The sequence below is a fragment of the Neofelis nebulosa genome, chromosome 13 (genome assembly GCF_028018385.1).
Source record: "Neofelis nebulosa isolate mNeoNeb1 chromosome 13, mNeoNeb1.pri, whole genome shotgun sequence".
Taxonomy (NCBI): Eukaryota; Metazoa; Chordata; class Mammalia; order Carnivora; family Felidae; genus Neofelis; species Neofelis nebulosa.
This window is the reverse complement of record NC_080794.1, coordinates 963003-976965: the sequence shown is the minus strand read 5'-3', so window position 1 is coordinate 976965 and position 13963 is coordinate 963003. Positions and strand designations below refer to the sequence as shown.

At 41.4% G+C, this 13963-nt stretch overlaps 1 protein-coding gene across 3 annotated transcripts in view; it reads left to right on the top strand.

Moving 5' to 3' along the window:
• The window catches only part of NUP133 (nucleoporin 133), a 56885-nt gene that overhangs the window by 15179 nt on the left and 27743 nt on the right, over window positions 1-13963 (top strand). For all 3 annotated transcript variants that reach the window (XM_058696089.1, XM_058696090.1, XM_058696088.1), the window contains exons 9-14: window positions 2143-2290; window positions 3513-3660; window positions 4795-4952; window positions 8811-8902; window positions 10514-10677; window positions 11911-12005. In XM_058696089.1, the coding sequence (XP_058552072.1) occupies window positions 2143-2290; window positions 3513-3660; window positions 4795-4952; window positions 8811-8902; window positions 10514-10677; window positions 11911-12005 (805 nt within the window). The remainder of the gene's footprint in view (window positions 1-2142; window positions 2291-3512; window positions 3661-4794; window positions 4953-8810; window positions 8903-10513; window positions 10678-11910; window positions 12006-13963) is intronic.

Here is a 13963-nt window from a genome sequence, read left to right as displayed (position 1 = left end):
AGTATCCATCTTTGGCTCACGTCATGATCTCATGGTTCGTGGGTTCGAACCTGTGTTGGGCTCTGTGCTGAAAGCTTGGAGCCTAGAGCCTGCTTCGGATTCTGTGTCTCCCTCTCTCTCTGCCTCTCTCCCTCCCACACTGTGTCTTCCTCAAAAATAAATAATAAACATTAAAAAAAATGTCTATTCAGGCCCTCTGCCCATTTTTTAATTGGGTTTTTGGGTTTTTGGGTTTTTTGGTGTTAAGTTGTATGTCTTCACATATTTTAGATACTGACCGTTTATCAGATACATTATTTGCAAAATTCCATTCAGTGAGTTGCCTTTTTGTTTTGTTGATTGTTTCTTTTCTCATGCAAAAGCTTTTTATTTTGTTGTAGCCCCAATAACTTTATTTTGCTTTTGTTTCCCTTCCCTGAAGAGGCATACTCATAAATATGTTGCTAAAGCTGCTGCCCCGGAGATTACTGCCTGTGTTTTCTTTTAGGAGTTTTATGATTTCAGGTCTCACATTTAGGTCGTTAATCCATTAGTTCCTTTTTATGCGTAACATTCTTCCATGTCCTGTATTAGCTCTTCAGGTCATTGCCCGTATGTTACAAATTTGGACCGATATTTTTAAATTTCTTTCAAGAGTCCAAGTAGAAGTGATAAAGGTTCAGGAATTGGGTGAAGAAAACAGTGGAAAAGGAGTCAGAGCCACGTTAGGACTGCTTGGTTTGGAGTGGTGTGTCACTGAGTCCCTGGCTGCCACTTTCTTGGTTTTTTTGTTTGGTTCCCCACCCCCCGTTTCTTGTTTTTAGTTGTCAGTAGAGGGCGCTTACCCCCCTGTTAATGTTTCTGAGACTTGAATGGAAGTGGCTAATAATTAACACTACTGAAAGTTCCGGAGGGGTTAAGGGTAGAGACCATTTAATTCTTTTTGAGGGCAACAATTTTGATAGACTTGAGAGGAACATAGAAGCTTTAAGAGAGAAAAAGGTTTGTCTTCACATGAAGATTTCTGTAACTGACTATTACAATTAAAAACAAAATGTTCTTCTGGACCAAAGTAAACTTCAAAGAACAGATTAGGCCAGGGTTTGGCAACCTTTTCTGTGAACGGCCCCAAACTGGCTGTTTCAGGCTTTGGGGGCCATTGTGGCCTTCACTGCAATTATTGTACTCAATCAGTGACAGCACAAAAGCATCCATGGACAGTATAGAAATAGGTGGACGTGGCTGTATTCCGGTAAAACTTCATTTATAAAAACTCACTTGGGCACAGTGCAGCTTGAGGGTTATGCTTTGCCAACCCCTGAATTTGATGATTTGATTTTTTTTTAAATTTTTTTGTAATGTTTATTTTTGAGAGAGGGAGAGAGAGAGAGAGACAGCGTAAGCGGGGGAGGGGCAGAAAGAGAGGGAGACACAGAATCCGAAGCAGGCTCCAGGCTCTGAGCGGTCAGCACAGAGCCCGACATGGGGCTCGAACTCAAAGACCGCGAGATCATGACCTGAGCTGAAGTCAGACGCTTAACTGACTGACCCACCCAGATGCCCCAATTTGATGTTTTTTTAAGTCAGATTTATTGAGCTTATTTTATATACAGTAAAATTCATCCATTTTAGTGTATAATTCAATGAGTTTTGACAAATGCATACTCATTTGGGATACAGTCAAGAAGAGGAATAGTTCCGTCACCCCAAGAATTCCTTCGTGCCCCTTTGTAATCAACCCCTCCTCTTCTTTCAGCCCCTGGCAACTATTGATGTGTTTTCAGTCGCTGGAGTTTTACCTTTTCAGAATGCCATATAAGTAGGATTATATAGTATTCGAGCCTTTTGAGACTGGCATAATGCATTTGACATTCATTCAGTAGTTTCTTCCTTTTTACTGCTGAGTAGTGGCACACTGTGTAGAATTACCAGGGCTCATCAGTTCAGCAGCTGAAGGATCTTGAGCTTCCAGTTTTAGGCAGTTACGAATAAAGCTACTCTACCTATTGGCACACAGGTTTTTGTGTGAACTTAAGTTTCTGTTTGTCTTGGGTAAATATCTAGGAGTGGGATTGCTAGGTCATATGGTCAGTGTATATTTAACTATATGAGAAGACAAGCTGTTTTCCAAAGAGCTATAGATCTTTCTTTCTCATTGATTAGTGATGGGCTCCTGATTTTGGCAGCTGCATGGCACCCGGCGGACAATCCATGTCTCATCTATTACTCTCTGATAACAGTAGAAGATAATGGCCACCAAATGTCTGATGTAGTAACTGTAGAAGTCACTCAGTATAACCCACCTTTTCAGGTAAGATTTCTATCGTAAATTACAGATGACAGTAACATACTCATGAGTAACTCAACTCATACGAGTTGTTTGTCTTAACCATTGCAGGGTCAAATCTTTTTAGGAGATTGATCTGTGGGGCTTGGAAATATTTTTAAATAGCCAGTGTTTAGGCATTGCATTTTGTTTGCCATCTTAGATTTGTTCCTTTGTGCAACCTTAGCTAAATGAGAGTGGAAGCAGCTGACAGGAAGCAGTTGTTTAATATTGTAAGTATTGTTTAATAATGGTGTCTTAAATCAGGAGACTATAGATGCTGGAGAGGATGTGGAGAAACGGGAACCCTCTTGCCCTGTTGGTGGGAATGCAAATTGGTGCAGCCACTCTGGAAAACAGTGTGGAGGTTCCTCAGAAAATTAAAAATAGACCTACCCTATGACCCAGCAGTAGCACTGCTAGGATTTTACCCAAGGGATACAGGAGTACTGAGGCACAGGGGCACTTGTACCCCAATGTTTATAGCAGCACTCTCAACGATAGCCAAATGATGGAAAGAGCCTAAATGTCCATCAACTGATGAATGGATAAAGAAATTGTGGTTTATATGCACAATGGAGTACTACGTGGCAATGAGAAAGAATGAAATATGGCCCTTTGTAGCAACGTGGATGGAACTGGAGAGTGCGATGTTAAGTGAAATAAGCCATACAGAGAAAGACAGATACCATATGTTTTCACTCTTATGTGGATCCTGAGAAACTTAACAGAAACCCATGGGGGAGGGGAAGGGAAAAAAAAAAAAAAAAAAAGAGGTTAGAGTGGGAGAGAGCCAAAGTATAAGAGACTCTTAAAAACTGAGAACAAACTGAGGGTTGATGGGGGGTGGGAGGGAGGGGAGGGTGGTTGATGGGTATTGAGGAGGGCACCTTTTGGGATGAGCACTGGGTGTTGTATGGAAACCAATTTGACAATAAATTTCATATATTGAAAAAAAAATAAGAAAATGAAAAAAAAAAATAATGATGCCTTAACAGGGGTGGCTCTGGTGGTTGAGCATCCGACTTCGGCTCAGGTTCATGGGTTTGAGCCCCGCATCAGGCTCTGTGCTGACAGCTCAGGGCCTGGAGCCTGCTTCGGATTCTGTGTCTCCCTCTCTCTCTGCCCCTTCCCCGCTCATGCTGTCTCTCTCTCTCTCAATTTATATTATATTTAATTCTCATTAAATATAATCTTTAATTTTCAGTCTGAAGACTTGATTATGTGTCGGCTGATGGTCCCAAACTTTTCAAACCAGACTGCTTATCTGTATACTGAGAGTGCCGTCTATGTGTGCTCCACTGGAACTGGGAAGTTTTCTCTTCCTCGGGAGAAAATTGTCTTTAATACACAAGGTATAGTATCAGCTTTAGAAAGGATGATTAACGACTCATTAGTCATTCCTAGCAGTCTTTATTGTCTTTCCATAAGTGTTATTTTAAGCATGATACCTCCAGGTGTTATTGAGACATTCATTCTGTACGATACCAGTGGTAGCTGAAGTCCTAACCCTACGGAAAAACCAAAAGGGTAGTAAATTCCCAAACTGTTTTGGGCAAAAAATAGTAACATTTTCTCCAGAAGAAGCCAGGAAGGAAAGAACCAATGGTAAGAGAAGTAATTGCTTATTCCTAGTTATAATAACTTATCCTGAGTTGCTGTTCTTTAAGGAAGTTTGTCCAGATCTCTGGATAAGAAGAATCCCAGGTGCTGGACTCAAGCAGGGGGACTGGAATGGGGGCGAGGGGAGCCAGCCAAGAGTGGAAAAAAAAAACAGCCAAGTAGGTAGTCTAATTAGGAATTTTAATCTAACGAGATTGGGCATAATGCAAAATCCAAGTTGGGCAGTAAGATGGAACATAGATTTTCTAGTTTAAACACAAGAGCCTTGACTTTGGGTAGGGAGATTGTTATTAAGGCATTGAGCAAGCGTAGACTTTTTTTTCCCCTCCCCTTTGGCTTACTTAGTAAGTAAAAATACAGGGCACCTAGGTGGCTCAGTCAGTTGAGCATCTGACTCTTGATGTTGGCTCAGGTCATGATCTCTCAGTCGTGGGATCGAGCCCTACATCAGGCTCCACACTGGGTGTGGAGCCCGCCTGGGATTCTCTCTCTCCCTCTGCCCTTTCCCCCTGCTCATTCGCTCGCTCTCTCAAATGAAGTTTTTAAAAAGCTGAGTTCTGAGTAGGAATATTGTAAAGGAAAAAAATGTTTTTATTATAGCAAAATTTTTTTTTGCTTAAGGTGGTAGATTGTATTTTATTTTTTTAGAGAGAGAGTGTGTGTGCATGGGAGGGGCAGAGGAAGAGTGAATCTCAAGCAGGCTCTGCGCTGTCAGGGCTCAATCTCACACCCCTGGGATCATGACCTGAGCCGAAAACAAGAGTCAGATACTCGACTGAGCCATCCAGGTGCCCCTAGAGTGGTAGATTTTAGAAAACATTTTTTTTGTTTTGTTACGTATTTTTGTATATTTTTCTTTCTTTTAGGAGATAGTATTTTAGGAGCTGGTTCCTGTGGTGGTCTTCCCATTCTTTTTTCTAGAAACAGTGGGTTGGTGTCTATTACATCAAGGGAAAATGCATCTATATTAGCAGAAGACCTTGAAGAATCCCTAGCATCTTCAGTTGCTGGACCCAGCAATGAGGTAATGCAGTTCCATAAGACTTTCTAGTTTTTATTAGAGTATTCCTTTTAAAAAAAATTTTTAATGTTTATTTTTGAGAGAGAGAGCGTGAGCGGGGAAGGGGCAGAGAGAGAGGGAGAGACAGAATCCGAAGCAGGCTCCAGGCTCTGAGCCGTCCGCACAGAGCCAGACGCGGGGCTCGAACTCATGAACCACAAGATCGTGACCTGAGCCGAAGTCAGATGCTTAACCGAAGGAGTCACCCAGGTGCCCCTAGGTATTTCCCACAAATGTTTTAGTTGAACAGCTTAAAAGAGTTGTGATGAAACATAGTTCTTTTATCTCCCTCATCTCCTCTGTCCTCCTTTCCAGAAGCAACTCCCTTTAGGTCTTTGAGCCGTGTCTTCTGGTGTTTTTTTCCATATTTCTAAGTAACATCGTATGTTGCTATCTCTTAATTTACCGGTTTTAGACACCTCTTGATTTTCTATTATGGAAGGTAAGGATTTAGGGTAACTTACACTCCTTTCTCTGCCTATATTGTCCCAGTATAAATTTTTTTCCTTTAATGACAATGTGAATATTTATGGTTCACTGAGTCAAGTAATGTACTGATTACATTTCCTTCGTTATTCAATTTTATGTGATTCTTGGAGTTTTTGATGGACTAATTTTGTATTTGCTTTCATTCTTTAGTATCTGGCCCATCTTCTAACAGCCTCCAGCAGCGGTTTAAGTGCCTTTCAGTATGGTTTTCCCCATAGTCAAATCTCTAGAAATTCTGTGTCTATGATCACCTTGGAATTTTTCTTTTCATTGTCCACAGATCCCCACCAGGATCTGTCCCTGCACCACCCACACCGATTTGCTTTGTGTCCTCTCTGCTCTGTCATCTGCCTTTCCTTCTGGTTTTTCCATCGCCATGCGTTGTAGTTGGAATCACAGATGTTTGGGTGGTTGTGCTTCCTGCTATTGTGGGATTATATTGAAAGGGAGAGTGGGATACAAATCATCAGTTTTTTTTCTGTCTTGAAACACGGAATACCCTGATCTGTAGATTTGTATCATTCTTTTACAGAAGACTAAATTAATATCATGTGGGGCAATTTCCATTTGAATAGAATGTGAAATATATAGACTATTTCTGTAATTCGAAATTGGAATGACTTGGTAGTTTCAACGGGAAGTAACAATTTTTTTACTTTTATTCTTTTGTAGCCTTGTGGTTTTGTAATACTGCCTTATGTTCTGAAGCTATCTTAGAGCATTCTACTTCTTTAAAATTTTTCTAAATCCCTGTTTAAGCCTGAAATCAACTGTTATTGTTAGTAATATACATTGTGGTGAACTGTGTACGAGCAAACCTATGAAAGGTTGTGTGGCTTATGATGAAACCCCCAGATAGTTTTACTCACAATATAGTCCCTGAGTTATATATATCTTTTTAAAAAAAAAAAATCGTATGAGTCAATTCATATTCTTTATTTTTATTTTTATTCCAGGATAGTTAACATAAAGTGTTACATTAGTTCCAGGTATACAATGTAGTGATTCAGTAATTCTATACATTACTCAGTGCTCCTTATGATAAATGTGCTCTTAATCCCCTTCACCTGTTTTACCCGTCCCCCCACTCACCTCTCCTCTGGTTACCACCAGTTTGTTCTCTGTAGTTGTCGAGTCTATTTTTCACTTTGTCTCTTTTTTTTCTTTGTTCGTTTGTTTTGTTTCCTCCACGTGAGTGAAATCATATGGTATTTGTTTTTCTCTGACTGACTTCATTTAGCATTATACTTCCTAGATCCATCCATGTTGTTGTAAATTGCAAATATTCATTCATTTTTATGGCTGAGTAATATCCCAGTGTGTGTGTGTGTGTGTGTGTGTGTGTGTGTGTGTGTGTGTGTGTATACATCTTCTTTATCCATTCATCTGTTGATGGACACTTGGGCTGCTCCCATAATTTGGCTCTTTTAAGTAATGCTGAACTAAACATAGGAGTTCATATACGTTTTTGAATTAGTGTTTTGTATTCTTTTGGTAAATATCCAGTAGTGTGATTGCTGGATTGAAGGGTAGATCTCCAAGTGTGCGTGTGAGTGGGAGAGGGGCAGCAGGAGAGGCAGATCTTCAGCAGGCTCCACACCCAGTGCAGAGCCAGACTCAGGGCTCCATCCCACGAACCGTGAGATCATGACCTGAGCCGAAATTGAGAGTCAGACACTTAACTGAGCCAGCCAGGCACTCCAGGGTAGTTGTACTTTTAACTTTTTGAGGAGTCTCCATACTACTTTGTACAGTGGCTGCACCAGTTTGCATCCCTACCAACAGGGCACGGGGGTCCCTTTTTTGTCCACATCCTTGCCAACACTTGTCGTTTCTTGTTTTTGATTTTAGCCATTCTGACAGGTGTGAGGTTATATCTCAGTGTGGTTTTGATTAGCATTTCTCTGATGATGAGTGATGTTGAGCATCTTTTCATGCATCTGTTGGCCATCTGTGTGTCTTTGAAGAAATGTCTGTTCATGTCTTCCGCTCATTTTTTTTTTTTAATTTTTTTTTTTTAATTTTTTTTTTTTTCAGCGTTTTTTATTTATTTTTTTGGGGACAGAGAGAGACAGAGCATGAACGGGGGAGGGGCAGAGAGAGAGGGAGACACAGAATCGGAAACAGGCTCCAGGCTCCGAGCCATCAGCCCAGAGCCTGACGCGGGGCTCGAACTCACGGACCGCGAGATCGTGACCTGGCTGAAGTCGGACGCTTAACCGACTGCGCCACCCAGGCGCCCCTCTTCTGCTCATTTTTTAATTGAGTTGTTTGGTTTTGGGTGTTATATCAGTTCTTTATATATTGTGAATAGTAACCCTTTGTCAGATACGTCATTTGCAAATGTCTTCCGTTTAGTAGGTTGTCTTTTAGTTTTATTGTTTCATTTGTTGTGCAGAAGCTTTTTGAGTTAGTCCCAATAGTTTATTTTTGCTTTTGTTACCTTGGCCTCAGCGTACATATCTAGAGAAATGTGGATGTCAGAGAAATTACTGCCTGTGCTCTCTTCTAGGATTTTTATTGTTTCAGGTCTCACGTTTAGGTCCTTAATCAAATTTTGAGTTTCTTTTTGTGTTTAGTATAAGAAAGTAGTCCAGTTTCATTCTTTTGCATGTAGCTGTCCAGTTTTCCCATCACCATTTGTTAGACTTTTTCCCATGCATATTCTTGCCTCCTTTGTCAAAGATAAATTGATCATATAATTGTGCATTTACTTCTGGGCTGTCTATTCTGTTCCATAGATCTGTGTGCCTGTTTTTGTGCCAGTACCATACTGTTTTGATTACTACAGCTTTGTAATTTTTTTTTAAATGTTTATTTTTGAGAGAGAGAGAGACAGAGTGTGAGCAGGGGAGGGGCAGAGAGAGAGGGGTCGGGGGGGGGGCGGGGGGGACACAGAATCTGAAGCAGGCTCCAGGCTCCAGGCTTCGAGCTGTCAGCACAGAGCCCGATGCAGGGCTCGAAGCCACGAACTGTGAGATCGTGGCCTGAGCTAAAGTCGGACACTCAACCGACTGAGCCACCCAGGCGCCCCTGATTACTACAGCTTTGTAGCATAACTTGATAACTAGGATTGTGATACTTCCAATTTTTTCTTTTCCAAGACTGCTTTGGTTATATATACCATTTTGATAAGATTTTTGTTGACCATTTGGCCCATTTTATCTTGTTTCAATGTCTTAAGTATATAAACCACTGGTATAAAGTGTATGGTAAACAGTTTGTGCATCTGTGTTGTTGCTGTCATAGGTGGGTCCAGTTTCTATTCTAAATTCCAGTAATTTAGAATATTCTGATACCTTCACCTCTAAATTACAGTTTTTTATTTGACAGAGTATGGTTTTTGAGGCTTCTACAAAGAATGAAACCATAGCCCAGGAAGATAAAACTAAAGTGTTAAAAGCTGCTTTTCTGCAATACTGCAGGTATGAAAAGTTTTTTAAATTATGGCTTAGTTGATGTCTGAGCACACATTTTACTGACGTGCATTCCTTATTTGTTGACTGGTGAGCAAGTTGGAAGAATGCTGCCACCAAGGAGCAGATGTTTTTCTGAGCTTCGGTGCTTTACCAAACTTACTGTGAACTTGGTAGGCACAAGAGGCTTCCAGCTGGTCTAGGAAAAAACGTGGTGTGACATACCCTCTCCGCTTAATGGATAACAACGTGCTGTTAAAAATGGTGATCGTGGGGGGCGCCTGGGTGGCTCAGTCGGTTGAGTGACTTCAGCTCAGGTCATGATCTCGCGGTTTGTGAGTTGGAGCCTCACGTCGGGCTCTGTTCTGACAGCTCAGAGCCTGGAGCGTGCTTCGGGTTCTGTGTCTCCCTCTCTCTCTGTCCCTCCCCTGCTCATGCTCTGTCTCTCTCACTCTCAAAACTAAATAAATATTTAGAAAAAAAGTTTTAAAAAAAATGGTGATCATGGAAGACCTCTTGCAAACATGTTTTATGTATACTGTGAAGGCAAATAAGTTGCATACAGAGGTTTAGCGATGTTATAAAGAAGTGAGACTTGGCCTATTCATTGGGTTTTGTTCTGTACAAAATCACCCGAGAACTTAGCAGCTTATTTAACATAGCTCATGATTGTGCAGTCTGGCTGTTCAGGGGTTGGGCTCATGTGGACTCGCTGTCTGTGATCAGCTGCCAGCCACCCAGGCTAGACTTGCCCACATTTTGGGGTCTCTGGCTGGTCATCTCTCTGCTCATGTGCCCCCTCATCATCTAGCAGGCTCTCCCCTCTGGGTGTTCTCCTCCTCCCCGTGGCCTCAGTTCTTTCCTAAGATGCAGACATTCCTGCTCATGGGGGTGAGGTGTGCTCTCTTTGCCACCGTGTGCCCTTCCTCATAGTCCCTTGGCCTCGCTGCTCTTCTTCCTTGGCTACAGGCCTCTGCTTATTCATGCCTTCCTCCGGGAGGTTTTCCCTGCCCCTTGGACGGTTTTGGTTTCCCTTCGGTGTGTTCTGTAGCGCTCCCCTTTCTTTGTCATGGGGTACGTGTGACTGCTTGTTTAACTCTCCGGCTCCTTGTGATACCGTATCCTCTATGAAGCCTTGGAGTGTGTTCTCAGTGTCTTGTCTTTCTGCCTCCAGTCCCTGGTGTGTTGTAAGTACTCAACATATATTTGTTGAACTAATAAATGCATAATAGGTGTCTCTCTTTTATTTATGTTTTTAATGTTTGTTTCGAGAGAGAAAGAGAGAGCAAGCGGGGTGGAGGAGAGAGAGAGGGAGACAGAGAATCTCAAGCAGGCTCTGCACTGCCAGGGCAGAGCCAGACGTGGGGCTCAAACTCACGACCCATGAGGCCATGACCTGAGCCGAAATCAAGAGTCAGACATATAACCGACAGAGCCAGCCAGGCGCCCCTCGTGTCCCTTTTAAACAAATGTTGTTAACTTTTAATAATGTTGTTTTAATGTTTTAATAATGTTATTAACTTTGGGCTAAAATACGGGAGTTTCCCAATTAATGTTTATGTGGTGAATTTTGAAAATGTTTGCCTCCTTTAATACTTCTATGTTCCCATTTTATTTCAGAAAAGATCTGAGTCATGCTCAAATGATGGTTGATGAGCTCTTTTCCTCCCACTCTGACTTGGATTCCGACTGTGAACTAGACAGAGCTGTTACCCAAATCAGCGTGGACCTGGTGGATGACTACCCGGCCTCAGACCCACGATGGGCTGAGTCTGTCCCTGAGGGTGACAACTTCTTTTCATATTATGAGTGATCTGTGTTGAGAATATTCTGGTTCCTTTTTTAAGCATCTCTTGAAGCATGTCTTTTTTAGTTTTTAAAACAGTTATTAATTTATTATGTTTTAAAAGGTTGTAATTTACCTTATAGTAGATTTTGGAAAGGGCTCAGAACAGATCTGCCTAATAAAAACTGAAGGAATATCAGAGCAAATCTTGCTTGTTCTACCTGAAGCAGATTAGCCCTACTTAGCTTCCTCTCACATTTTATTTCTAAAAAATTGGTAGCATAGGTAAGCATTTGGCATCTGTGTGCGTGTGTGTGTGTGTATATATATGTATATATGTGTATATATATACACGTATATGTATATTTTGTATACATATATATTTTTTATATATACGTATATATTTTTTAAAGTTTATTCATTTATTTTGAAAGAGTGTGCGCAAGCAGGACGGGGCAGAGAGAGAATTCTGAGCAGGCTTCACTCTGTCAGTGCAGAGCCTGATGCGGGGCTCAGACTCACGAACTGCCAGATCGTGACCTGACCTGAAGTTGGACACTTAACCGACTGAGCCACGCAGGTGCCCCTTTGACACCTGCTTGTTAGCCCCCAAATTAAATGATAATTCTGGCATAATCACTGTATTTGCCTAATAGAAGGTATACATTTTCCTAAGAGCTGCATTGAGCAAATCTCAGTGTATAGAAGTGGGCGTGTCTTGACATTCGGCCCAGGGTTTTCCTCCCTGCCCTGGGGGACCATCCCTCTTAGACTTCTACTGCCGCGTCCCAGCAAACTGTCTCAAACCTCCATTTCTCTCCCTTATTTCTTACTTAGCAAGTTTGCTAAGCCTTATTAGAGGTTTCGGAAGGAAACTTCAGTGCTTACCTTTTTTCTTTGACTTTATTTTGATCTGTCGAGCTTAGAATGATATAAATGATTAAGCTATTGTTAGCTTAATGTTTTTGTGTTTTGAATAAATACACTATAAAATGTATCAAACTCCCAAAATTTCCCTCTAAATTTTTTAAATTCTTGGGTAATGTTACAAATAATTGCATTGAAAGATTGGTGGTTTCCTTTTGTATAGATTTTTTTTGGTTTTATTTTGTATAGATTTTTTTGTATAGATTTTGTATAAGTTTATTTTGTATAGATTTTATTTTAATAGCAGTAGTTATTGTAAACCCAGTATATTATGTGTTTAAATTTTGTTATTGTGTTTCAACAGAAGCACCTGGGTTTAGCAATACGTCGCTGATTATTCTTCACCAGCTAGAAGACAAAATGAAAGCCCATTCTTTCCTTATGGACTTTATTCACCAAGTAAGCATCTAGTCGCTGTGAACAGGGATGGCCAGGACCCTGTGTCTTTTGTCAGCTCTAAGGCAATGGGAGATCCTTGCTTATTGTGAGATGTTTCATTGGGTGGGGACATGACCAGTGTTTTCATTTTCTTTGCTGACTTAAAAGTAAGTAATTCCAGGGCTGGGGGGGGTGACGGGGGCGAGGTATTCAAGTATAAATAGTGCATTGAAAACAGGGTGAAAAGAAGAAAAATAGTGTCTTTCAGCAGAAATGTTTCAGTTTTTCTTATCACTTTCTGTGATGTCCCGCCTTTCATTCAGATCTGTTGTGTGCTTTTATGTAAACTTAGGTTTTCACGAATTGACTTTGTATTATTAAAAAGACCGAACCATATTAAGGTGATGACAGATTTTGATACATGGGCTTTTAATTTTGAAGTGCCATTAGAATCAATTCCCTGTTTAAAGTGTTTTCTTTCAGGAGTATTCCCGTTTATATTGGGTCTAAAATTAGAATATTAAAATTTGCTGCTAGACAGAATTGTTATGCAGAATCATCCACCTCTGCTTTGTTGATCAGTAGTGGCTTCCACGCATATTGTATATATCCACATGAAGAAATTCAATCCCACTTTTGCTTACTTTTTCCAAAATCAGTAATGCCTTGACATTAAAGAGATTCTGATGCTGTCTCAGTAGAACTTCCTGTGGTGACGGGAATGTTCTGTATCTGTGGTCTTCGGTAGTCACTAGTCACAGGCAGCTGCCGAGCACTTGAAATATGACTGATACAGCTGAGGAACTACATTTGTCTTTAATTTAATTTTAATTAACTTAAATTTAAATCACCATTTGGTGGAGAGTGGCTCTCTTATGATTCCAGAAATAGCTTGATTGTTCTTAATTCCACATTCTGCTTCATTATAATGCATGGTTTGGCTCCTGACTACTTTTATTGTCTTGGCAAGAGAACTCCATTTAAGTCGCTCTCTCTCTCTGTCTCTCTGTCTCTCTGTCTCTCTTTTTTTTTTTTAGGGGTTTAGGTGGACTGCAGATTAATGGGGAAAATACAACATTTTCTCCTGATATAATTGTTTGGTCAAGTGTACTAATTAACTATTAGTTAACTATTAGTACCTAACAAACCACCCCCAAATCCTCAAAAGGTGGTGGATTAAAGCAGTTCTTTAGGGTACCTGGGCGACATTTCTGTTGATTTTGGCCGGTACCACGCCTTGAACTGCATTTAGGGTAGGCTGGGCTGGAAGGTCCCCAGGCTTCTCTCGCCTGACGGACAACTGGCCGTCAGTTGGGCCACTTGGTTCTTCTCCATTTAGTCTCCAGTCCTCCTTTCGCCTGGACTGGCTTCCTGTGGTCTCGGGGCAGCACTCACCGGGGATGAACTTAGAAGCTGTGGTCTTGCTCAGGTCTTACCTTAGATGTCACATCGTGTTACTTCCACCAAAGTGACATTGGTCAAAGCAAGTCACCAGGCCAGCCCAGATGAAAAGGATTGAGAAGTGGATTATACCTCTTGACGGGAGGAGTGGCGGTCACGTGGCAGGAAGGTGTCATACTGGGATGGAAGGAGTTCATGCCTTAACATGCCACACCGAGGACACACTGACTGATCAGAGGGGGAGGGAGCCAGGGGGCAGGAGCAGTTACCGCCTCTTTTGGCACAGCCTCCCTGGGCTTCAGACTCCTGCTGGAGTCACTGCGCTCTTGGAAGCAGTGTGCATTGCAAGGTAGTGTCTAGCTGGATCTAAAAATCCCATTCCGGCTATGTGTTTATACTTGCGTTACCTTATTAACGCTTATTATTAATTTATATTCATAATCAGGAAAAACGTGTAACCAGATACTTGTATCTAAGGAAATAATTCTGAACATAAGGCTCTCCTCCTCGGGCCAGATTCAACACCAACAAGGCCGTATCTCATTCCAAAGGGGAGGAGAATTAGTATCCGGGCCTCA